This window comes from Neofelis nebulosa, chromosome 10 (genome assembly GCF_028018385.1).
Source record: "Neofelis nebulosa isolate mNeoNeb1 chromosome 10, mNeoNeb1.pri, whole genome shotgun sequence".
NCBI classification, from domain to species: Eukaryota; Metazoa; Chordata; class Mammalia; order Carnivora; family Felidae; genus Neofelis; species Neofelis nebulosa.
The window spans coordinates 76,746,628-76,771,625 of record NC_080791.1 but is presented as its reverse complement, the minus strand read 5'-3'; the positions used below and the strand labels follow the sequence as shown (position 1 = coordinate 76,771,625).

Sequence of the window (24,998 nt, the reverse complement as noted above, 5' to 3'; positions counted from 1 at the left end):
TAGAAATCAGATACCCCAAATAGGGCATCTTAACACCAGAAATATGCTTGGTTCACTATTTCCCACTTCAAAGTCCTCCTCTCTGTGATCTATTCCATCAGCTTGAACCTCCCTTAGGCCATTCAGACTATGATGACAAAATACCATAGGCTGAGTGACTTAAAAACAACAGAAATTTCTTTCTTATAGCTCTGGAGGCTTGCCAGGGCTAGAACAAGGTGCCAGGATGGTCATGCTCTTCCTGGTTCAGAGTCAGCACCTCCTCACTGTGTCCTCGCATGGTCGAGGGGCCAGGGATTTCTCTGGAGCCTTTTTTATAAGGCACTAAACTAATGCCATTTATGAGGGTTCCATCCTCGTGACTTAAGCATCCCCCAACGTGTCCACCTCCAAATGCCATCACCTTTGGGGTTTATGATTTCAACAAAAATTTGAGAGGGACACATTCAGACCACAGCTCTCCCTCACACCACTGCCAGAAGTTTGCCTAGACTATTTTCACTGACTGTTGATTCTCTGCACCTGGGGTATGCTCACGAGCAAAGACAGCCCCTGGTGGCACTAGTAGTCTTTTCTATTTCCTTATCCTCTGATCATTTGCCCCCAAACATCCCTAGTGGGTGGACCTAGTGCCGCCTGGTCCCATCAAAGTGGTCAGTCCCTGTTCCTGCTGGGTGTTAATAGGTTATTGATACTGACATGTCCCTAATTCGATGTGCTAAACACCTGGCTAAGGAAAAGTAGGTTTGTTAATAACACATGGATTATGTATTTATATGCTTTTCTTTTCGTGCTATCAAAGGACAATTGCAAGTTGGTCCTAAGCATCCTCAATTGTGTGTTTGCATGATGCTCTATACAAATATTCTCTGACGATTTTTTTTTTTTAATTTTTTTTTTTCAACGTTTTTTATTTATTTTTGGGACAGAGAGAGACAGAGCATGAACGGGGGAGGGGCAGAGAGAGAGGGAGACACAGAATCGGAAACAGGCTCCAGGCTCCGAGCCATCAGCCCAGAGCCCGACGCGGGGCTCGAACTCACGGGCCGCGAGATCGTGACCTGGCTGAAGTCGGACGCTTAACCGACTGCGCCACCCAGGCGCCCCTCTCTGACGATTTTAAGAGAATCTTCTTCTGTATTTGGGGAATTATCTCAACTCTTCCTTTTAGTTCAGAAATTCTATGAATAATCTCTGTGTAAATGACCCAGGCCCTAACACTCTCCATCATATACTGTATTACAGGTATCTTAAATAATGTAGGCTTTTTTTTTTTAAAGAGTAGGCTCAGCAGAAATTAAACAGATCTAAATAATGATCTTCCTGCTGGTGTTTTCATGCTTAATGCCTCAGTGCATCCCATAAACCTTCATTTATCAGGTCCATTAATGCTCCAAATATGCAGTCATTTACATCTGGACTAGACCTCACATTCCTCACTTAAGGATGCAAAGTGAGGACCAAAAAGGAAAAGAGAATGGCCTAAGGACATAGTTTGGGTGAGTGGCCACACTAGGAACAAAATCCTGCCCATATAGTTTGTAAATCCAGGAGCTTTCTGATCAGCATTCCAGAAGTAAGTAGGATCAGGTGTGCTGAGCTACCGAACCCCTCAGCCCAGCCTGGCAATCCTCAGCAGTGAGCAGCCTCATCTATTTACACCCACGTACCTATCAAATATTCTAGGTATATCATGATGTAAAAGAGGTTAGGAGGTACTGTTTTTACTCCTTTCCCCCCCATACTTATCAGCTGCAATGTCAAAAAATAGAGTGTTTTGCTCAAGATAATACAACTTATGGAATGATGTGAATTATAATCATTGGTTTAATCTTACCCAAAGGGTAACTCTTTTGAGTTTATTTGAGTTTTAATTCCTATCAGTCAGAGACAAAATATGACAACTTTCCCCTACCAATCTGGGTAATTAGGCTATAGGCCTTCAAATCCAGCTGGCAGCTGATAAGGAATCAAAATAGCATCATTCTAAAGAAGAGGGAAATGATACTTTTAATTCTAAAAGCCAGGGGCAAGGAAGAACCCTGCAGGTTCATGGGGATGGTATGAATGTTGCAAAGTGGTGACTGTTTGACCTCAATTGATGCTCCAGAGTATAGTGGAGAGGAGAAAAGCATCTACAAAACCCTACATATGTATTTACACAATAACTGACATTTTTAGTGAATAAGAAGAAAAACCTCTCATTCAAGAGTACTGAGATTGATAATCATTTGGCCATGCCTAAGGGGAAAAAATGTACAAGTTTATGATCAAATCTGCTGCTTATTCTTCCATTTAAAACACTGCCCCCCATCTTTGGCTTAATAATTGAAACCGTGACCACCCTGATTCACATAATCTTTACTCCAAATAGATCTTACTCTCATAGCAATACAAAGATTTTCCCATTGGGAGGTTCATAATTCATACTGCTTTCCTTCATAAAAAAGCTGAGTTACCATACCAACAGTTAGCATTTTGTTAGAAAACAACAGAAAAACCAACTAGACAGGATTAATGAAAACTAGGGGTGGTCCTGCTTCAGGTGTGGCTGGATATAGATGCTCCAACAGTGTTTTCAGGATCTGGTACAACTTTGTCTCCTCACACAATTCTGTGTTGGCTCATTCTAAGAGAACTTCACCCCTATAGTCCCCGAATGGCCACAACTGCTCCTGGTCATAGCCTTCCAGATTCCCTCCCAGGTAGCAAAGTGAGACACTGTGTCCAATATAACCAGAGAAGGAATGGGGTGGGGGTGGTATAAGAATAACTGGAAAAAATAAAAAAGAAAAACAAAATTGGATTTGCTTATGTAACTTCTCAAACCCCGAAGTAATCCTTGTGGCCAGGAGAATGCCCTGCTCTAATTGTCTCAGAGAAAGGTGATGGGCTTCAACGCTAGAGCCATATGGACTGAAATCAAGGGCAGGTGGCTTCCAGAAGGAAATTTACCAACAGGCAAAAGAATTCTGGGTGGCAACAGACACCCCGTTCTAGCTGCCTTTATTTTCTCTTCACTTGTCCATACGCTAGATTCTGCAGCTGTGATTCTCTTGACTCTACTTCGGGAACCACCACTGGGATACTCAGATGAGGCCCCACACTCCTCTGATGCACACTCCAAAAATGCAATCTCTCCCTGTATCCATCTCAGTTCAAACTCAACATCAGATCTGCTGCTTCCCTTCTCCCACAGATTCTGGCTATGACTTCTAGAGCTTCTGCAGATGGGAAACCAATTTCCTTAAATTTTCATCCTTTTCAGGGAATGCTTCTTCCACTACCCAGCAATAACCAGGTCTTTTGTCTATGTCCCAAAAGTCTGTTTCCCTTATTACTTTCTCAAGAGAAGTGTATTTTCCTCACATGACCTATGTCCCATGGACAGTGCATTCTTCAAGCTTGACCCACACACATGACAACTCCAGGGCTACATAAGACCCTTTTCTCATTATCTAACCTCAAAAGGAAGTCTGTAGTGTGGGTGAGTGGCCACACTAGGACCAAAATCCTGCCCATATATATAATTTTGCAAATCTAGGAGCTTTCTGATCAGCTAGACTACATAGCTGGCCCACACTACATAGCTAATCGCCTCAATCATCCTTTCTAAGCTCCAGTTGCCTCATTCACACAGTGGGGACAATAATCCTGCCTTCTTCACTGAGAACTGGTATGGCTAAAATGAGAGAGTTATGCGTTAGAAGCTTCAGCACGATGCCTGGCTCACAGGTGTTGCATTCATACTAACTGTTACTGTCATAGGGGTGGGGCTCTGGGTAGGTGGCCATCAAATACTTGTGCTTTGAGCAGGATCTTAATTTATTGACTTTCTTCATTTTCTCAGAAAACTGTAATGCCCATTTCCCACATGATAAATACCTAAAAGTAAATTTTAAGGGAAAGGAAATTAGTATTTAGTGGATTCCTACCATGTGTCAAATACTCAACATAAGCTATTTCACTTAACCCTCACAACTATTTTGTTGGTTATTTTCTTCAATGAACATTTATCAAATGACCTCTGTGGGTTAAGCTTTAAGGGCACAAAGATGACAAGGACATGCTGTCTGCCTTCCCAGGCCAATAAGGGAAATAGATTAAGCAAATTAGCAATGACAGTCAGTGTGATAGGAGGGGGACAAAGTGCTAGGTGGGGACAGAGAGCAGGGGCAGAAGTAGGGTCCTTGAAAGAGCTAAAAAAAATAACTCCATTTTGATGGACAAGCAAAAGCCAAGTGAAAATGAAGGGAAAGATATTCCACTCAAAGTGAGGACATAATAACTAAGAACGTAACATGGAGAAGCCCTTTATTTAACCCTCAAGTCAGAGATGTTTAAGTAACTCTGAAGTTCATGGAATTATGATGTGCTAGAGACTAGTTCTGAACACAGCAGACTGACTCCAAAATCCATACACTTAGCAATTAAGCTCTTTCACAGCAAGAACTGATTTGACTGAGATACACGTTTTATTACAGTGGAAGTGGCAGGGAATGAGTCTAGAGGTAGGTGGGAACTAGATCCAGAAAGGCCAATGTACCATGCTAAGCAGTGCAAATCCCATTCTGAAGGTCAAATAGATACCCAGGAGGCTCCTCAGCAGAGAATTACAGCATAGACAGACAAACACTCAATAACAGTACTCATTCTGTGCCAGGCACTGCTCGAAGCACTTATGCCTGATCTAACCATGGAAACAACCCCTGGAAGTAGATACAATTATTATCTCTAAGTGTAAAAGTGAGGCACAGATTGGCTAAGTGACGACCCCAAGATGGCACAACTAGCTAGGCAGAAGAGCCGGGCTTCCAGCCAGTCAGTCTAGCTCCAGAAGCTCTGCTCTTCACCACTCTGCCTACAAGTCGACCACAGAAAATCACTCTAGTCCTGGATGTGGGATGGATGAACCGGAATGCAGCCAGATGGGAAAAGACAGGGATGGTAATACCTCGTGGGAGGTTAGTGCCCTATCCTCCATATTCCTCAGGCAAGCGAGCAAACTCCAAGAAGTTAAGGGATGTTGCCTTAGCTCACACAGCGTGTGTCAGAGTTGAGATTTCATTTCAAGTGTCAGACTCTAAAGCTCTTATATTTACAAAGTTTGGGACTTGCTAATTCAATTTTAGTAAAACCATTCCAAATGATCCGGGTCTAAAATAAAGAGGTTTCATTTTATGTGGATTCAGCATTCAAGCATGATCCCACTGAGTGACATGTTTAAGCATATCAGAAAATTACCCAAAGTGCCATGCTTTCCTATCCTTGTGATTTGCATAGCTTTCCTCTGGCTAATGACTGTTAAGAAGAGACTGCAGAGTATGTCACTATTTAAAGTTGATAAGCAGCATCATCACAGTAAGCAGGTCATTAGGAAAAGCATTATGTCGGCTCTTTTACAAATCGTTTTTAATCTAGAATTGATCTTGAAATGCAACAAAGGTAAATGTTATAGACTTGTTTTCTTTTTCCTTCCACCCTCTTATCTTAGTATAATTTGAGCTTTGATGAATGTTACCCATTTCTATTCAATATCTGACTTTATGGTGAAATTCCATCCTGAGACAGGAAATGTTATACTGTAGAAGGAATTAGATATTCTCAACCCCTGGTATACAGATTCCAGCCATCTGTCTGCTTAATGCTATCGTTTTGCATTCAACTGAAAATCAGAACTGCCTTTTAGTATAACAAAATCATGGAAAGTGAGATTTCCTACTTTAAGGGTAGCATGTTACCTCTCCAGAGATTTCCTGTGTGTGCTCAAGGGTGCAGATTCGAGTGTGCCATAATAATTTTTTACTAATTGAAACCTACCCTGAAGGTTTTATAGTTGTTGATGTAGCCACTAGCCAGAGGTGACTGCTGGGCACTTGAAATCTCTGATCTGAGATGTGTCAGACCTATTTTACCTTACCTTTGTTAAGGCAACTCTTAGAAATTTAAAATAACATGCATATTTTACACTATATTTCAACTGGACAGCGCTATTCTAGAGCCATAATGTCTACTAATTTTAGAACATACACCTGTGAATAGGCATGTTTTACTCTGTTGTTAAGCATAAAGCAAATCCTCTTCTGAGAAATGTATTACACTTTGCTTTTCTTCTCCTTAATAAAGTCTTCAAAGAGATACTTTAAGTGAATATACCAACATTCAATTTCCTTATCTGTGTAGAATTTCACAAATCAGCTTTACACAGTCTAGGGAGGCTGAAACCAAACCATTTTCCAATCTCATCTGGGCACAGCTCCAAAAATAGGTTATACTTTAGAGGGATATCTAGAATTCCTCTGTCATCTATATAGTCACTTATACAAGCTAAATAACCATCTTATGAAACTAACATTCTACATACAAGAAAATATATTAGTTCAGTACTCCTAACACAAACTTGAAAGTATAGTTAATTTAGATCTGAATAAATACTTGAATTTTTGCCTTATCCCTGTCCAGTATCTTTCAGGATATGCCACATTAAAGTAGCATTATCCACAAATGAGTAAAGTGACACAAAAATGCAGTGCAAGAGAACGGACACACAATTTCTAGGTTTTAAGTTTAAAAATGGAAAATTTATCAATTTTGGAAGAAATGATCACTGACAAGAAGAAAACTGTCATAGTAACATTTTGGAATCACTTATTCGAGTAATAGAATTATGAAGGGTCCAGGGCTCAGGAGGAGTTACTTTACTGTGTCCCTGGCAGTTCTACTCAAGAGACATTTAATGACTTTGAATTTTTTTCGACTGCTTTCAAGTGACCCATGAAGCAGTTTCTCAATTGTTCTTCAAACTAGCAGGATTGGAAGCTGAGACACAAAGTGAACTGTCTAATTTGACTGAATCCAGATATAAGTGGTGATGACATGTTTGGAAAGAATGCATTCACTCAACTGGCAACATTTTTAAGCCCTGGATACTCCCAGTCTTTCTTACCTGAAGGCCTACAAAAGATCTGCACAGTGCATCAGCCAGAATCCATTTCAAAATTGCACAGAGGTTTATTTTCTACAAATAGTAATGCAGCCACTCCTAGGAGTGGCACTTAGAATTTTATTTACAACAACGATATGGCAGAGACTGCTAGTGCTCACCGACAGCTGTGTCCTCCCCCTTCCCGGTGTTCTGCTTCATTCAATATGGCCACAGACTGAGTTCTGCCCAATGCCATGCGAGCCAAAGTGTTAGGTGCAACTTTCAGGTCTGGCCCATAAAAACCTCCCCTGTATGACCACTTTTTCCTCATCTGATGATGGAGTGGGAAGGATTCTGAGAAGCAGGAAGAGGTCACAGCTGTAAGATGGAAAGTGAGCAGGTTCCTGTCCGACTCTGCAGAGCAACATCCCGACTCGCCATCCACTCTGTGCGCAATGATAGGAGTAATCAGAATTTACTGTTTTGGACCTACTGAAATTTTGGAGCTGTCTGTTATAGCAGCTACCACGATTTCCTTGCCTTATACAAGTAATTTTATGTGTGTTCGCCCTTTTGTGTTATAGTTTTCCCATTTAAAAGCTGAGAGAAGAAATTGGGAGTGTCATTATACCTACTAACAAATGGGGAAATGAGCAGCAAGAGGTCACTTGATGGGTTCAGTTCTCACAGGACACTGTGTAAAACAGACGCCCTGGCAAATAAACATCTAGGTATAAACGAAAAGAGGAAGCAAATGCAATAGAAACAGACATGAATTCAGTGTGGTTGAGTTGTAAAATAACTGTATTTTAAGGAGTAAGCTTTAAGCAATTATCAACAGAGCTAGGGCACTCTGCCATGAAAACACCTGACTTTATTCTAGCAAGCATAAGGCTGAAATGAAGAAATACATCATTGTGTTGGGATAGAATGAGGCAGAAATGCAAAACAGGCAAGCGTGAACCACAGCACATTCTACTGGTCAGCAGTAGTTAAGCATTCCACCAAGATCCTGTTGAGGAAGGATTGATATTAGCACTACCCCCAAATTCTGTTAACATTTGCAGATTATATGTAAGTGTTTTTCCATTTGTCCTTTGTGTCTTTAATACAAATCGGAGTCAAGAGCAGTCTCTAAGGTAATATTAAAGTAGTATCTGGGCTGGGTAGACCCAGTAGCAGTACCTGGCCTAGGCTCCTGACTGCTGCTTAGCTCTCTCATAGCACAACCATCATTAAAAGAGACCAGATCTCTTGAAGCTAAACTTGCCTTAAAATATGGTGCTCAGCCGTACACCATAGTTTTGTGGTCCTACATAAGATAAATACTCCTTGCGCATAATCTGAGTTGCTATGGGCATGTCAAGTATAACTGTCACCATTCTATAATACTAGTTGTTAAATACTTTGATTATTTTGCAAATAATTGCTCCCCCAAACACATCTTACTCCAGAAGATGGCCTAGAGATTGACTATGATATCTGCAATAATGTCGCCTAAAGAAACATCAGGAAACATGTCCTGGTCCATTGAGAATTGTTACTTAGGAAAAAAAGACCATGTTATCTTGATTTCTGAACAGAAAGTCAATGTTCAGTAGACTGTTTTAAAATAAAATGGACTGAAATATATTTATAGGGCTGTGCTAATCTCATGAGTCATTTCAGATGTGACAATTATGGATAACAAACATCTATGTAACTCACCAAAGTACAATCCTCAAAATGCACTCAAAAGAATCAGCACTTGTCTAAGCATCAGATTCCCACTCCCTCTGTGATGCAAGCTGGTTTAAAGTTTTAAGCCCCCAGGGATATAGCTATTGTCTGCAAACTTTAAAAGGTAAACACAGACTTTGGTAAGTGAAAGTGCTTTAGTGCATCCCAGAGACTCTTTTTGCCCAGTAAATATGCACTTGTAGGAAAAGAATATTAAAGGTCAGGACAAGACTATATCAAGTCTGCCTTATTAAGCCAAACTACACAACCAATATATTGTATCTATGCCACCCGAGTCCCCTTCCCTTGCCCGGGGCTTGTTAATGCTCTGTGTTAGCTTCAAGATTGCAAAACAGGTTCTGTGTCCGCTTGCAGTTCTCCATCAGGCTGATGAGCAGAGCATCTCTTGATAACTTAGAAGAGAAAATCAGTTTCATTTTCTAGTTCCAGTCACATTTTTTTTTTCAAAGGAAATATATTGAAACTTTAAGCATAAGAATCCCCTCCAGACATAGACACTCTTTTTTTTTTCTCTTAGGACTATAACAAATAGACCCACTTCTAAATTTAGTACCAGCGCTTGTGGGTAAGCATTTTTAGGGTAGTGAGTTTGCCAAAAAGGTTTGAAGTTATTTTAATACTGCTTAACACTGCAGTTGTAACTCAAATACTCTTGTGAACATTACTACCAATGTCCTTTTATTATTACTAATGGTGCATTTAAAAGGGGTGAGCACTTCTGGGGGGTGGAGAGTCTTAGCAGGCTATCTTAGCAGGAGGGAATGATAACGGAATGTTTGTATTAAGTTTCTTTGTTTCTATGGGCATGAGGAGGGCACCTGTTGGGATGAGCAATGGGTGGGTGTTGAATGGAAACCAATTTGACAATAAATTTCACATTAAAAAAAAGTTTTCTGTTTCTATATCCAAGTAACAGCTCTTCCCTTTATGAGAAGTGTTCCCTTACCAAGTGACAAACTGATTCATGTGTGCCACAAAGACCATGGCTCCAGCATGACACAAACCATCTCTTCTCTCAGACCTTCTGCATCAGGCATAGAGAGAACCCCAGAACTTCCCATCTCTATGCAATCAGTAAAGCAGAGATTTGACCAGGTATCTGCATCCTCTCATCAGCTTCTGCCCTTAAAATTAAGACAGTATGAGAGGTAAGCCCTGAAATGGGGCCTGATTGTCCCAGAGAGCGCAAGATAAGGTCAACAGTATGATTCCTACATTGTCCCATGTCTTTTTTGTACTGACTTGAACCTGTAGGAATGGAGACAAAAAACGGTGACACTCTAAACCTCCAAGAGGCAGTGGTACAGTAATATTCCATTTTTATAAAACAATGCGATCCTAAGTTTATCAATGGTTCAAAGTTAAATGACCAACAGAATAATTGATTTCATGTTGTTTGGGGCCACAAAGTGAAATACTGATCTGAGCCTCATGAATGTTTCCCATTGGTCACACGGGAGCCAAGAAACAATATGAAAAGACAATATCCTACTCAACAGTACATGCCAAGATACTATGAAAGTCTCTTGTAACATGAAAGGCAGAGTTCTGTGTCTAGTAACTTGTCATGTTCCCCATGTTGCCTTGACTTGGCACTTGATAAGTGCTTTCCAGCTCTAAATCTAGCTCTGGTTGAGATTACTGAATAAGTAGTGGATGAGTCTAAAATGGAGCCATTTAAGATTTTGAAACAGATGCAAAAAAAAAAAATACAAACAGATGCAAGAAAGATACCTCACTTGGGCTGCCTATAGACTCTTAAATTAAGCTAAAGGATTTAATCATTCCTGGTATAATTATGATCGGTATCCACAGGACATGGGGTATTGTTGGGGTATTCAGTATCAATAGGAATGAAACATAAAAGAGAATAAATGAATTTTCTATGTAAAATAGATAATGTATCTGAACTTAAATAACAGATCCATTGATGGTTTTCTGAAGTATTAAAGTAGATATTACACAAGCATTTACAATTTTAATTTTTCTTTGATTATCTAAATGGTGGTTTAGACTCACAGTAATACACGAAGCTACAAGAGCAGAGCGGATTTGTGTGAGATGAACTAGCCAATTCCTATTTCACATCAATATATATTTACCTAGCACCCAGGAAGCAATACGTCTTATGTCAGTGGGAAATGCTGATGTGTAAACAGCTCAATTTAATAATGCATAACACATTAAATATTACAAGTAGAAATGAGAGAGGAAGCCATTTTTTTCTGACTGAGAAGATCAAGGAAAAATGGGATTTGAGTGGGACTAAGAAGGATAAACAGGATTTCAACCGGAAGAAAAAGAGGATGGAAAAGTGTCTCCAGTATAATAAAGGATCCCAAGGAGAGGGAAGGAGGCATGAGACTGCCTGGCCTGGCCTGTTAAGAGAATGGTTAGTGAACTGCCAAGTGTGACTGGTAAGGTAATGAGGAGAGCTAACCGTAAGAGATGAGGCTTGAAATATCCAGATATGGCAAAGCTGATACAAGGTCTTAAGTGCCTTGTTGAAGAGTGTAGACTTTAATCAATAGGAAATAACTTCTTTAGAAGAAAATCGTGTCATCATTCTGTAGCCCATTCCTCAGGTTTATGAATATTTAAGCATGGCATTACGGTTTGGAGTGTTCTTAATAAACTATTTCTTACCACTGTATGTTACAATTTATATCCCTGTGTTAAGAACACTTTTTGGTAACTGGTTGAACTGAAAGAGATTTTGTCATCCACACCCACATCAATCTTATCTTTGTTTATGCTTTATGGTTAAATCATCAAACAGTCCTAAAAAAATTTGAAAGGCACATATTTTTAAGTTTATTTATTTATTTTGAGAGACAGAGCGGGGGAGAGGCAGAAAGAGAGAGAGAGAGAGAGAGAGAGAGAGAGAGAGAGAATGAATCCCAAGCAGGCTCCCCACTGTCAGCACAGAGCCCAACATGGGGCTCAAACTCACCAACTGTGAGATCATGACCTGAGCTGAAATCAAGAGCCGAACGCTTAACTTGACTGAGCCACCCATGTGCCCATTTACATTTACATGTACACCCATGTGTACATTTCTTATAGTAATCTGATCTGGCCCAATTATTTCAATATGATCCTGAAATAAAAGTCTTAAACACTACCAAAGGGACACCCTCTCACATCATCTTCTTTAGTTGGAAAATTTTAAATGGTTCTCGTTGCTAGAAGTATGGTCCACATTCATTGCAAAGATTCTTCCTATTGACAGAGTCTGATCCTGAGCTTCCTCTATCTACCTGCTTCCTGATTTTATAAATGAACCAATTGTAGGGTAGAGTTTCAAATCCCTCCTTGAAATGTTATGAAATTGCTCTATAACCAGAGGTGCACTCTTAGACATATATTCACCACCTTTATCTATTTATCAATACAAATGTGTTTTTACAAACGGTTCTGGCTCTAAATGGGTCAAACCAGCCTATAATGTCAATCTTGCCTCTTGCCATCATGTCCAACACTTTGTACACCTAAAGGCAGAATTTTAGATTGAGACCTTCCTGAATCCTTCCTCATTACATTAACCACTTTGAAAACCACCTCTGGAGCGCTGTGAGTACTCTTGCCAAAGGCTTTCCTATTCCCCTTGCATGTACTTCAAAATCCCTAAATATCATCTTCTCTGATTCATAGCCCAGCAGTTTATCAACTTTATTATCTTCAGTGATATCATAGTAAAATAACTTACTTTTCTATTCTGCCTCTCCCTCATCCTTTCTCCCATAGTGCCTCTGAGTTTCTGAAAACAACTCTGTGCATGTAAGGTACCTATATTACTTAATTCAGAATTTCATCTACATCTTTAGCATGTACTGTCACATTACTCTTTCTGTCTATATTAAACCTTCTCTAGCCTTCTGTTACTGACTTTCTTGGTTTTTCTTGTACAATTTATCCAGCCTCCCATGAAGTAGAATTTCTAGGAAACAGCACTTCTGCAAATGTACCTCAATGCAAACACACTCATAAATGACTTCAGAGAACTATAGGATTCTGAGGTGCCTCAGAATAAACATGTAGCTATGTTCCAAGAACTTTTACAGTGAAGTTAATTTTATTGTAATGATCTTCTCTGAAAGTCAGTTATTCAATTAGCAAAGCCAACTCCACATCAAAATCCATTTGCATATCTACCTTTAGGAGAGGTGGTGTTCTCAGGCTGGGGGCAAGGCTCCAGTGGCCTAACCATCTCTGTCCCATGCAGATTTTTGCTTTGTTGCAGAATCTTCTAGATACACAAGTGTATGCTCTATTAGAAAGGAATCTTAATGTGTTCACTCATCAGGAAATTTATGAGTACTATAACATGCTCAGCTCTATGCTAAATGTTGGTTAAACCAAGATATGTAGCCTTGGCCTACAGGAAGCAGGTGAGTAAAATCATCAACTGCAACATAGGATTATGGCGACTGGAGCAGTGTTTGGAGAGTGTCTTTGGAGCACAGAGAAAGAGCACTCACTCAGCCTGAGATCAGGGAGGGCTTCCTGGACTTGAAAGGTAGGAAAAAAGTGAAGGTACATTTCCATAAATTATAAAATCATTACAGAGCCCACTCACATGGTTTGAAAATAAACACTGGACAAGGGGAAGATTAGTTACTATATTGCTCCAGACAACAAAAGAACATTTAGGGGACACTAGGAGTGTAATATCACCCACTGTCTCCTGAAATACTGGAAGATTTTGAGCAAGTGCATCACACTACGTTTAGAACAGACCCTAGATCACTATACCTACCATGGAGAGAGTTGCAGCCAGGGAACAGATACTGAGGTGACGAGCCAATAAAATCCCAGACTAACTCCTTAGCTCTGATTTTTCACTTAAATAATTCAGAATTTATTAAAAAAAAAAAAAAGGCTCCCTGTGTATCTTTCATCTAAGAAAGACAGTGAAACTACAGACACAAACATTGTGACACTTCTTAATAGAAGCTGTAGGTGGACTTGGGGAAGGGGGTGCTTCTTTTCCATTTATCTGATTTCTCTAAGAAATGTTTGCCCTAGGCCACTTGCCACGCCCTCTCATTCTTCCCTGATTGCTGGTGAGAGAAACCTGACCTGCAGAGCCCAGCTGTTCCCTCACTTATTCACTAGGGATTAGGAGGAACACAGGAAACAACCCTTCTGGACTTTTATTGCCCTACAATGTGAAAAAGTCCTATGTGGAGATAAACACAGGAAGCCCTAGGTGTCGTCTTGGGCCACCGTGAATAGATGCAGAAGTCTGTCTAATTCGGGGGTTCAATATTACAAATACCAGTGTCGAATACATAAGCCGTGCTCTCTGGTATAATTTTTATCAGTACTCATATCGACATTTTAGTTCCCACTGCTCAATTTATTTGTCTCTCAACTGGTTTTGAATGCAGGTGGTGGGGGTGGGGAGAGCTATCATTTTTAGGCTTTCCTCAAACCACAACAGCTTATCATAAAAAATTAGTATATCAGTGGGGCGCCTGGGTGACTCAGTCGGTTAAACGTCTGACTTCAGCTCAGGTCATGATGTCATCGCTCGTGAGTTCGAGGCCCGCATCAGGCTCTGGGCTGGCAGCTTGGAGCCTGGAGCCTGGAGCCTGCTTCGGATTCTGTGTCTCCCTGTCTCTCTGCCCCTAACCCATTCGCATTCTGTCTCTATCTCTCTCAAAAATAAACAAACATTAAAAATTTTTTTTTTAAATAAAAATAAAAAAAATTAGTATATCAGTCCCAAGAGATTGATCATCTCTGGTACTCTGACAAGGCCAAGTTTTGAGTCTACAAAACAGAGGATCTGATCCTCAACCACATGGACAAACAGAAAGCCTGCCTGTAAAAAGAGAGAAATATGAAGCCAATCCACAAGGAAGCATCAAGGAGACAGCGTACAATCAGCATTCCAGCTCTTAGAGAAATCTGTTCCTAAATCCCAGCCACCTTTCCGCCCTCAGGTCATATGACACACCTGGACAGTGAAGGCTAGTTGACACTTCCAACTTCACCAGCATGCAGCCAAGGCAGTTGCATGGGGCCCCTGACTCAGAAGGACCCTTCATTTGGGGATTCATGTTCTGTGGTCACCACATTAACATTTTTACTAATTTCATATTTGAATTTTTCTGTAAATTAGGTCTAAGCAGACAACAGAGCATGCACTGGGGCTTTGGAGCCTTAGCTCATGTGTGGTCTCACTCCCATAGTCTACCCCCCTCTCCAGGATGGGTTCTCAGCTCTCCATTCTTCTGACCCCTGGGCTCTGGTCCCTCAGAGCCTCTCTCTTCTCCACGAAGCAGCAATTGCCCCCTGCCCCCAACAGGGTCTTTGCACAGGGTAGGGGTTAGGAATGCAGGCTCAGAGTTTTCCAGGTGAAAGTATAACTGTGTCATCCTCCCTGTCAGCACTCAGGTGCATTCCACAGGTGATGTGGGGAGACTGCAGTCCCTTAGGTTGACCATCTGTTGTGGACTGGGGTACAAGGCTCAAGGGAAGGGGTGCCACCTGGCTCAACCTCCCTGCCCCACTGGTCAAGGCAGAGAGGAGCCCTGCATTCAGTGGGCCAAGTGCATGTGCCAAGTTAGGGGATGGGCTTGAAGCTCCTCTGAGTGTCTGCACTCACCCCAAGAGGATCTTCAGGGCCAAGGAAGTGCCATTAAATAGCAAATAAAAAAAACCATCACAATAGGGTGAGAAAGAGACCACAAAAGAAAGGCAAAAGCTTTATATTTTAGTACTTTTAAACAGAAAAAAAATTTTTCTTCTACTTTTCCCCCCCAGTCTTTTATTTTACTCTGGGCTCTGACAGTCACATAGCCAGTCTTGCCAGTAGATTTCTCTTACTCGCAACCAAAGGAGTCCTAACTAACACATAATAATACCTTTCATGTGGCTCTAAATTTTGAATAATTTTTTTCTTTATTTATTTTGAGAGAGTGAGAGCTCACCCAAGTGGGAAAGGAGTGTAGAGAGGGGGAGAGAGAATCTCAAGGAGGCTTGGCACACTTAGCATAGAGCCAGATGTGGGGTTAGAACTCAAGAATCATGAGATCATGACTTGAGCTGAAATTAAAGAGTTGGACGCTTAAGTGAGCCACCCAGGCACCCCTTGAATAATTCCTTATAAGCCTTTTGCACACGAGATAATACCATTTTGTAAATAGTTACATTGGGTGGGAAGCAACTGTTCAAATCTTTTTCTCATACTAAATGGTGAAGTTTCCAGTGACCTTCTCTTATTTGCCTTTTGCTCTTATGGTGCCCAGAACTATGCTCCAGACACAGAATTTATTCCCACTGTATCTTTACAGTCTAATAAATTGACTAATAAATGTCAATACTATTAATCATGAAGATGATAGTGTTCTCAAGGATCATCATATCTTACCCAGCCCTTAGGGACAGACAAGGGAGAAGGCCCTGCCTATTACCTACTAAGTGGAAGCTGCCCCAAACTCACCTTCAGTTCCAGGTTAATGCAGGACTGTGAAGGCAGATAAACACTCCACAGACCACCCCAACCTGTATGTCAGGTTGTGCAAATTGGACCTGAAGCAATTTGCACGTGTTCTGTCCATTTAACCCCAAATTTTTAGCAACAAATCTTGCACAGTTTCAAAGTATTTTAGTCTGTTTATCAAAAATATAGGCAAATTTAAAAATTATAGATTGTCATTGTACTGTTTCTCTTCCCTTTCTGATTTTTTTACAGTCTCTACTTAGAATATAAGAAAAAAGAAAAAAAAAGAGAGAGGCTTAAATAATGAATAGTTAGGGAGAAAGAGGAAGAGGGAGAAAGAGAAAAAAAAAATGGAGAAGGTACAGGAAGGGGCCTGGAGGGAAGAAACTAAAAGTAGTCAGTAGCACTAATCCAGGTAAATTGAATTCAGCTATGTCTTATTCAAGATTTACCTGTGAGCTGTAACGATGCTATCAAGCTCCCAGGGATATGGTGGGAACTAAGGAGATAACATATATGAACACACCCAGAAAGGCATCTTGCACCTACTTTGTGAATGTTGAAGCTGAACAGGTATTTACCACCCGTGTGAAAAAAATTCCAAAAAACACCTTCCATGGGCACTGACCACCAGGAAAGCCGATGTGAAAGAATTCACACCAACTGGTATTGTTTGAGAAATTGCTGTCTCATATTTTGTTACTAGTAGTGTTAATGGTTTTTATTTCTATGCATATGTAGTCAATTCCATGAACAATACCATGTCCAGAAAAGCTTTTACACGTTAAAAAAAACAGTTCAAGTGATCTAGTTATCCTTGTCCAACTCCTTCTGTAAATGTTTCGGTTACAGGTGGAAAAGTCAACTACAAAGTGTATGTCCTCAAATGAAGACACAAATTTGGGCAACTCAGGCAGAAGGCTGAGGTTCAAGCCAACTCATTAACTGCCTCCACCTCTTCCCTCATTGTACTGCTACTGTTTTACTACTACTAATAGTGTTTTACATTTTAGAGCCTGTGATAGTCTAAAACACATTGATATATATATATATATATATATATATATATATATATATATATATATGTGTGTGTGTATGTATATATATATATATACATATATACACACACACACATATATATTCCTTTCATATACATACATATATATATATATACACATATATATGCACATACACACACACACACACATATATTCCTTTCATAACTCTTTGCAATAACATTGTTGGAAAAACACGGATGGGGATATTCACCCAATTTTAGTATGTAAAAATACAGAAGTTACAATTCGGCAGCAGTGAAATCCTGTCTAACCCCTAGTTCTCTAAACTTGCAATCCAGTTCTTGAACTACATTGCACTGCCTCCCCAGGCAACATTTATAAACACGAGATTCTCCCCATCTTATTGATGTCCACCTAACTGACCACGAAAACCACTTGAAGAAAATTATTGTCCTTGATTTGTGACTTTCAAGGGAAGATGTACTTTCAGAGCCTGCGGACACCAGAAACATTATTTGAACTCATAATTTTTTACAATCAGACTTTCAAATTCCACATAGGTGAAGCCACTACTTATCACAATGGCATGAGAGGGTTGGGCAAACACAAACTCACTGAACTAGGGTAATTAATATTATTTTATGAGGTAACATAATTCTGAAGAAAAAATGCATTAAAATCAAATCCCTATGTGAGCCTCAGATTTATAGCATTAGCATGAAAGTACCAGCAGTGGGCTGGATAATCCATGGAATTATATTAATATTTATGTCTTTTTACTTTACTTTTGAAGTATCTTCAGCCTTCTTTTAAAAGCTGAGCACTGGTATTTTTATTTGCCTCATGGAACTTAAAAAAACCCCACAAATATTATATGTATAAATTCCCATTGTAAAAGATAAAAACAACATTGAATTCATAATAAGTGAACATTCTCTCTCTCTCTCTCTCTCTCTCTCTCTCTCACACACACACACACACACACACACACACACAATAACATGAGCAGTTTGCATGTCCCAGTCTTTATGCTTTACAGAAGTATGCATATAGGTAGTTATAAATGATAAATGAGATATGTGATGATGCTACAGGTAATGTCCTATAGCTTTATTTGATTTTTCTCGAAAACACATCTTGGAGATCACTGAGTATGTACATGAACACACATACACATGTGTGTGCATACATACACTTAAAGTTTTTTAAACCTTTATATTCTCTTCCACAAAATGACATGTGAAATAAATCATTTCATTACTGACAGATTTTCTGGCTGTATCTGGCTTTCACTGAATATATACAACACAGCAAAACACCTCTGTATGTGCACATTCCCCCCTCATGGGCCTGTGCCTTTCCCAGAATACATTTCAGGAGATAAAGTGAATGGAATCAAGAGAATCCCTTTATTACTCTTCACATTCACTTTAAATGTTGATAGTTTTTTCTCAAATTGCCATTAAAAGTTTCACTAATTTATACTCAGGCATGTACACAAATAAAAACAAATCTGTTTACACCAACCTCACCAACAGAGAATTAAGTCATTTTTTTTTAAATTCTGCCCAATTTAGGGCATGATTATGGTGACTTATTCACTGTATATTACTTCTGTCTTCAAGCTACTCAGCCTTCCTGTGTCTCAGTTTTGTCACCTCTAAAGTGGGGATAATTCTAATAATATAGAACCCAAAGGATCATTTCCTGTCTTTTGTACATTTTGCCTCCTTTGCAATGTAATGTTGTCACTTTCCTCAGGTTAATTCAGTAAGGTAACACATTTAATGAGCACCTACAATGTGCCAGGCATCCATCTACTCGCTGGAGACACAGCAGGGAGACAAAACCAAGCGGTTGCTCTCAGAGAGCTTACATCCCAATGGGGAGGCATACAATACAGAAGCAAACACATAAATGTATAATGTTCTGTTATGTTGTGTTAATGAAAACAAAAAAAAATAAAGTAGGGTGTGAGGCTAAGAAATATTAAGGCTGCTATTTTAGAGGCGGCCTAAGAACGTTACTCCAATAAGGAGATACTTGAGTCAAGACCTGAAGGAAATGAGCACATCCAGGCTGAGGGGAAAGCAAGTGCAAATCCCAAAACTGGAAGCTGGTTGGCATGTCTGAGAAACAGTGAGGGATAATATGTTGGTGTAAAGGGAATGAGGGGAGAGAAAAGAGAGATGCCAGCTGAGAGGAGCCAGAGACCGGATCCTGAAAGCTCTCATAAGCCACAAGGAGAAACTTTAATTTTATTCCAAATGCAGATGGAAACCAAGACACTACATCTGAATTGCTGAACTGCTACCACACAGACAGAGGCTAGAACTTTCAGCTTCCTATGCAAGCAGATACCTGGAGTATGGCCACTGGCAGTGCCCACTTGCCCTCTGAGCAAAGCACACAGGGAATAAAAACCCACGTCAGCAATCAGAGTGTCCCTCACAAACTCAGGCCAAGAGGCAAAGCTAAACAGAGCCATGAGGGTGTAGAACCATGCCCCAGACCCAAATGCATACCTTTTGCATTCAATCCAAAATGTAGACTTAAATCATTTTTCTTCTCTGATGCACAGTGCCCTCACCAGATGACAGACCAGGAACAGAACCCTAGCCATGCTCAGCTACCAGAATGGTGACAAGGGTCTACCACATGAATACCAGAAGCCCAGGCAGGGAAGCTGTTCACAGCTCACCTCAAAGGCAGCAAGCCTACCTCTGCAGATGGTCCCATTTCCCACATAGCCCGGTTTGCAGGTGCAGCTGTGTCCCTGGACAGTGTTGGTGCAGATGGCATTCTCGTCACAGTTGTGCTGCCCGCTGCCGCATTCATCATGCTCTGTTTGCAGGGTGAGAAAAAAAGAAAGAAACGCCTTTTCTTAAGTTGGAATCACAGGTGTTAGAAAAGTAAGTTGAGACTCACCACATAAGAATGGCATAACTACCATGTATAGGGATCTTACTATATACCTGGAAGTTTCTATCCCTGATGTGGTTGAAATCTCAACAGGTCTCAAAGATAGATATCATTATCCCCACTTTGCAGGTAAAAAGACTAAGGGTCAGAAAAGGCAGCATCTTATGCAAGTCACATGACTGGTAAGTACTGCTCTGAGGGCATTGCCTTTTCCATGCTCTGCAAATGTTTCTATGGAGGCTCCAAGGCAGTGTTTCTCAACAGGGGGTAATTTTGCATCCCATCCCCACTGGAAACATTTGATGATGTCTGCCAATACCTTTGGTTATCATGGTTTGAGTAGGGGTGTTACTAGAATCTAGTGGATACAGGACAGGCATGCTACTAAGTGTCTTACAATGAACAGGAAAACCCAACACAAGAAAGCATGAACCAGTACAAAATGTCAATGGTTCCTGTGTTGGGAAACCTGCCTCTAAGTTTAAAAAAGGAAAAAAAAAAAAAATCCCACATGTGAGAATCCATAGTTTCTTTAGAACAAAGAGAGTAAAACTGAAGAGGGAGGCTCAGCTGATATAACTTGGCAAAGAAGGGCTGACTAACAAGGAATTTCAAAGGAATTTCACTGGTCACAGGAAATGCTGGCAAGCATAGGGTTGTGCTGAGTCTAAAAGGGATTTACTCTTAGGACCGCTCTTCAAGGGCCTTCAGCAGGGCTCTTAACTCTAGTTTTCCAGGTAGTCCAAGTTCACAGGGTTCAGCATTCAACCCCTGGGTTGATACCTGATGGGTAATCACATGGTTATATATTTTCAAATAGCTACAGCATCCTTAACCCACAAAACATGAGGGAAATAGGTCTAACACCTTACAAAATACACTACAAGAATCCAAGTTAGAAATCAAGATTTCACAGACAGCGATACCTTCCTGTCATCAGCAGGAAATTTAGAGTCATCTAAATCGCTACTCTGTAAACAAAGAGTATTGAAAGGTTAGACCTTATTCCCTTTAACATCTGCTAGTATAACTTGTTAGAAATTTTAAGAAGAAAATTCAGACAGGTTTAAGTCACAAAGGTTATAATACAAGAGTTGAAATCCCAGCCAGCAACCCCAAAGAAATAACACTAATTGAACAACACTAAAAAATTCAATATAGTTTGTAGTGTGCTGTTACAAAAGTGTACCAATCAATTGAAATATCCTCTATCTTCGTTAATTTTTACTCTAAATTTCCTAACAGAAACCCAGTAATGAGAAAGGTTAAATTCTACAACCTACAGCTGTTTTGGTCACCCACGTGTAATTAAAGTAAAGCGTACATAGGCATATGACTGAACACCTTCCATTTTTCAAAACAAAAATTTTCTTTTGGCCATAAGACCAATGCAAATGGTCAGTGAGAAGCGTGCACAGGTTACCATGCAGGGAGAAGAGAAAATTTATGAGAACTCACATCTAGTCTGTGCTAATGTTATTTCCAGCATAGTCCAGAAATAGTATCACCCTGTGGATGTCCAATCAAATTTACAGACCTATTAAAAACCTAGTACATGTAGTTACAACACCAGAGGATGTCGGGCACACAAAGTCTAAGAATATAGACTTTGACACTGAAGTTTTCAATCCCTTATTTAAATTAATTTAATAATTATTAGGGTCTGTCCTGGGACTACAAAGGTGAGTAGGTATGTCTCTGTTCACACGAACATTTTAATAGGGGCCACCAGATGTCAATATGCAACTAGGCAGAACAGAAGGGAGAAGTGATAAGAGTTACCAGGAGATGACTTTGTATTTTACCTAGAAAACAACATATTTTAGAGTGAATGGGGGGCTCTATTAATAATTACACTAGAATAACAGCATTGACTCAGGATGACCTAGGCAAACTGGCACGTGTGGTCATGCTAGATAGGAGGAATAGACTGAAATAAGAGTCCACTGAGGTAAAGAAATTTCAGCTCATAGGGAGAAAAGTCTTCTTGCAAAAGGTAGTATTTGAACTGGTCTTTGAAAAATGGTCATAGTTTTCTCAGTCAGGATTGCCCATGAGTGGCACTACAGGCAAAATAAAGGCATGGTTTTATGCAACATTTCAAACATCTGATACATCCTTACCTACCTGGTCTTTTTCCCCCCAAGCTCTGTTGAGGCATAAGTGAAAAAACTCTAAGTTATTTAGAGTGTACAACGTGATGATCTATTGTATGTATACATTGTGAAAGGATTTCCCTCATTAAGGTAATTAGCATATCCATCCTACGTAGTCTTCTCTCCCAATATTCTTGAAGCAAACCCTCTTCCGTGATGAGATGGCCCCAACATGGTCCTGCAAATGCAAGAGTTCATTCCTACCCCTCTCCAGTTTGACATTTTATGTCCATGACTTAAAATACAGTCTCTCAATGTAGTTGGACTACCTTTGCCCCCACCTGGCTTCAAACACCATTTCATGCACATACTTTGCCAGGAAAGCCTTCCATACCTCCTCTCCATACCACATAAATTTCACCCATCTTGGAATTTTTACCAAATTTGGTATCTTTACCTCTTTGGAGGCAACCATATCACAATACATGGTGATATTTGTAAGTTTTATTATTGCCTTATTAACTAACTTTGAAGAGAGGAATTGTAGCATATTTTATACAACCCTCACTTTGCCTATCATTACTTCCCATAATGGTATTGAGCCTAGAAAGTGCCAAGCACTGAGCTAAATATTGCACATATCATTTAATTCTCCTAACAATCACATGAAATGAGTTTTCCCATTTTACAATGAAGGAGCAGATACAAAAACAACAACAACAACAAACAAACAAACAAACATTAAAGAATCTGCCCAAGATCACAAAACCAGTAAGTGAGGGAGCTCGTATTTGTGACACTAGACGCCAGGGTGACCACCTCAGTCAGCAGCTACAAGCAATCTGGATACGGTTGAAGTTAAACCAAGACATATGGAAGTGATTCCACAGAGCCAGGAAGGAAGACGGTCTTTATGTATATACTAGCCCCAAATTTCCACTGAAGATCTGACCTATGTTGGACAACAATCATCAAATATGAAACGTTCTCCTTCCAAAAACATCAAATTCCCTTCCAGCTGTTGGAGATGCTGCAAAAGGGGGAGGACAAGCGCTCTGAGAGGCGGCACAAGGCAGTTGAGAGCACAAACTCCAGAACCACGCAGCCTGGCTGAGACAACCCTGGGTTTGCCACTTATTAGTTTCCTAATATGGAAAATGTGGATAATAATAGAACCTATCTTCTGAGGTGGTTGTGAGGATTGCATTAATTAATGCAAGTAAAATGCTTAGAGCACATGGCAACTAGTACGTGCTTCATAAATATAAGCTATTTTTATGACTATTATTACTACTATTGCTAAGACCACCACTACTGCAATTATTTGGGAGCAGCCTTTATTGTTGGATGGTAGTAAAAATTGGTTAAGAAAATGTTCTCTTTCCTTTATAGTTCAGGCAGAAAGGCTACAAAGAGATAGGCTTTTGAAGATAATTAAATTAGAATATCTCTTTGAATACTCAAGGAAGTTATTTGCTTAGATTCAATTGTCCCCAAGAAACAAGACTATAAATTGGAAAGGTGAAAGATGTATGTTTAGCATTGTTGATGTCTGACTAGAGTTTGATTAGTATAATTAGAGTATCCAACCTCTCAGGACAAAGAATAATGATTACGGCAGCATGCTGTTTCTCCACTAATGATGATAATTGTTATGCTGGCTAATATTTGTTGAGCACTGATGAGGCACTGTCATTATCACATAGGTCCTTTATCCTCCTCCTTTTCTTCCTTTTCCTTCCATAGAATGGCTCAGAAAGACTCTACCCTACCTCTGTAATAATGCAATCAAATGGAATCAATAGCCATTATCAATTAAGTACCATGTTTTTGGGGCACCTGGGTGGCTCAGTCGGTTGAGCGTCGGACTTCGGCTCAGGTCACGATCTCGCTGTCCGTGAGTTTGAGCCCCGCGTTGGGCTCTGGGCTGATGGCTCAGAGCCTGGAGCCTGCTTCCGATTCTGTGTCTCCCTCTCTCTCTGCCCCTCCCCCGCTCATGCTCTGTCTCAAAAATAAATAAATGTTAAAAAAAAAAATTAGGGGGGCGCCTGGGTGGCTTGGTCGGTTAAGCGTCCGACTTCGGCTCAGGTCATGATCTCACAGTCCCTGAGTTCGACCCCCGCGTCGGGCTCTGTGCTGACAGCTCAGAACCTGGAGCCTGTTTCAGATTCTGTGTCTCCCTCTCTCTCTGACCCTCCCCTGTTCATGCTCTGTCTCTCTCTGTCTCAAAAATAAATAAACGTTAAAAAAAAAATTAAAAAAAAAATTAGGGGAGCCTGGGTGGCTCAGTTGGTTGAGCATCCGACTTCGGTTCACGTCATGATCTCACAGCTCCTGAGTTCGAGCCCCGCATCAGGCTCTGGAGTCTGCTTCTGCTTCTGTGTCTCCCTCTCTCTCTGCCCCTAACCCACTCGTATTCTGTCTCTGTCAAAAATAAATAAACATTAAAAAAAAATTTTTTTTAAAAATTAAATACCATGTTTTCTTAGTGGACTAGTCAGGACCCAAACAAGTTACTGAAATAGTCACTTCAGCTGCAAATGCTCCATATTTGGGGTCTGGTGGGCTTGTAGCTTTACTTTGTCCAAAGTCATCTCTCATGCATTTTACAAAACTGTTACAATGACCTCACTAGGAGGAGCCAATCTCATCAGACAACATTTTATAAAGAAATTGAGGTTTGAAGCACCTGTGAGGTGTCAGTACATATACTATGTTGGGCATACAGTACATACAATAAGTTGTATGTCTGGCACTCAAACTTCCATCTATCTTCCTCATCTCTTCTCCTGTATTCTTTCTAAAACTCCACCTTACCGTGTGATCAAAAGGAACTTCTAAAG

General features: G+C 40.2%; 1 protein-coding gene across 2 annotated transcripts in view; it reads right to left on the bottom strand.

The window, feature by feature from the left end:
* Nucleotides 1-24,998, bottom strand: part of NELL1 (neural EGFL like 1) — an 891,388-nt gene that overhangs the window by 336,399 nt on the left and 529,991 nt on the right. For both annotated transcript variants that reach the window (XM_058688463.1, XM_058688464.1), the window contains exon 14: nucleotides 19,859-19,981. In XM_058688463.1, coding sequence (XP_058544446.1) covers nucleotides 19,859-19,981 — 123 coding nt within the window. The remainder of the gene's footprint in view (nucleotides 1-19,858; nucleotides 19,982-24,998) is intronic.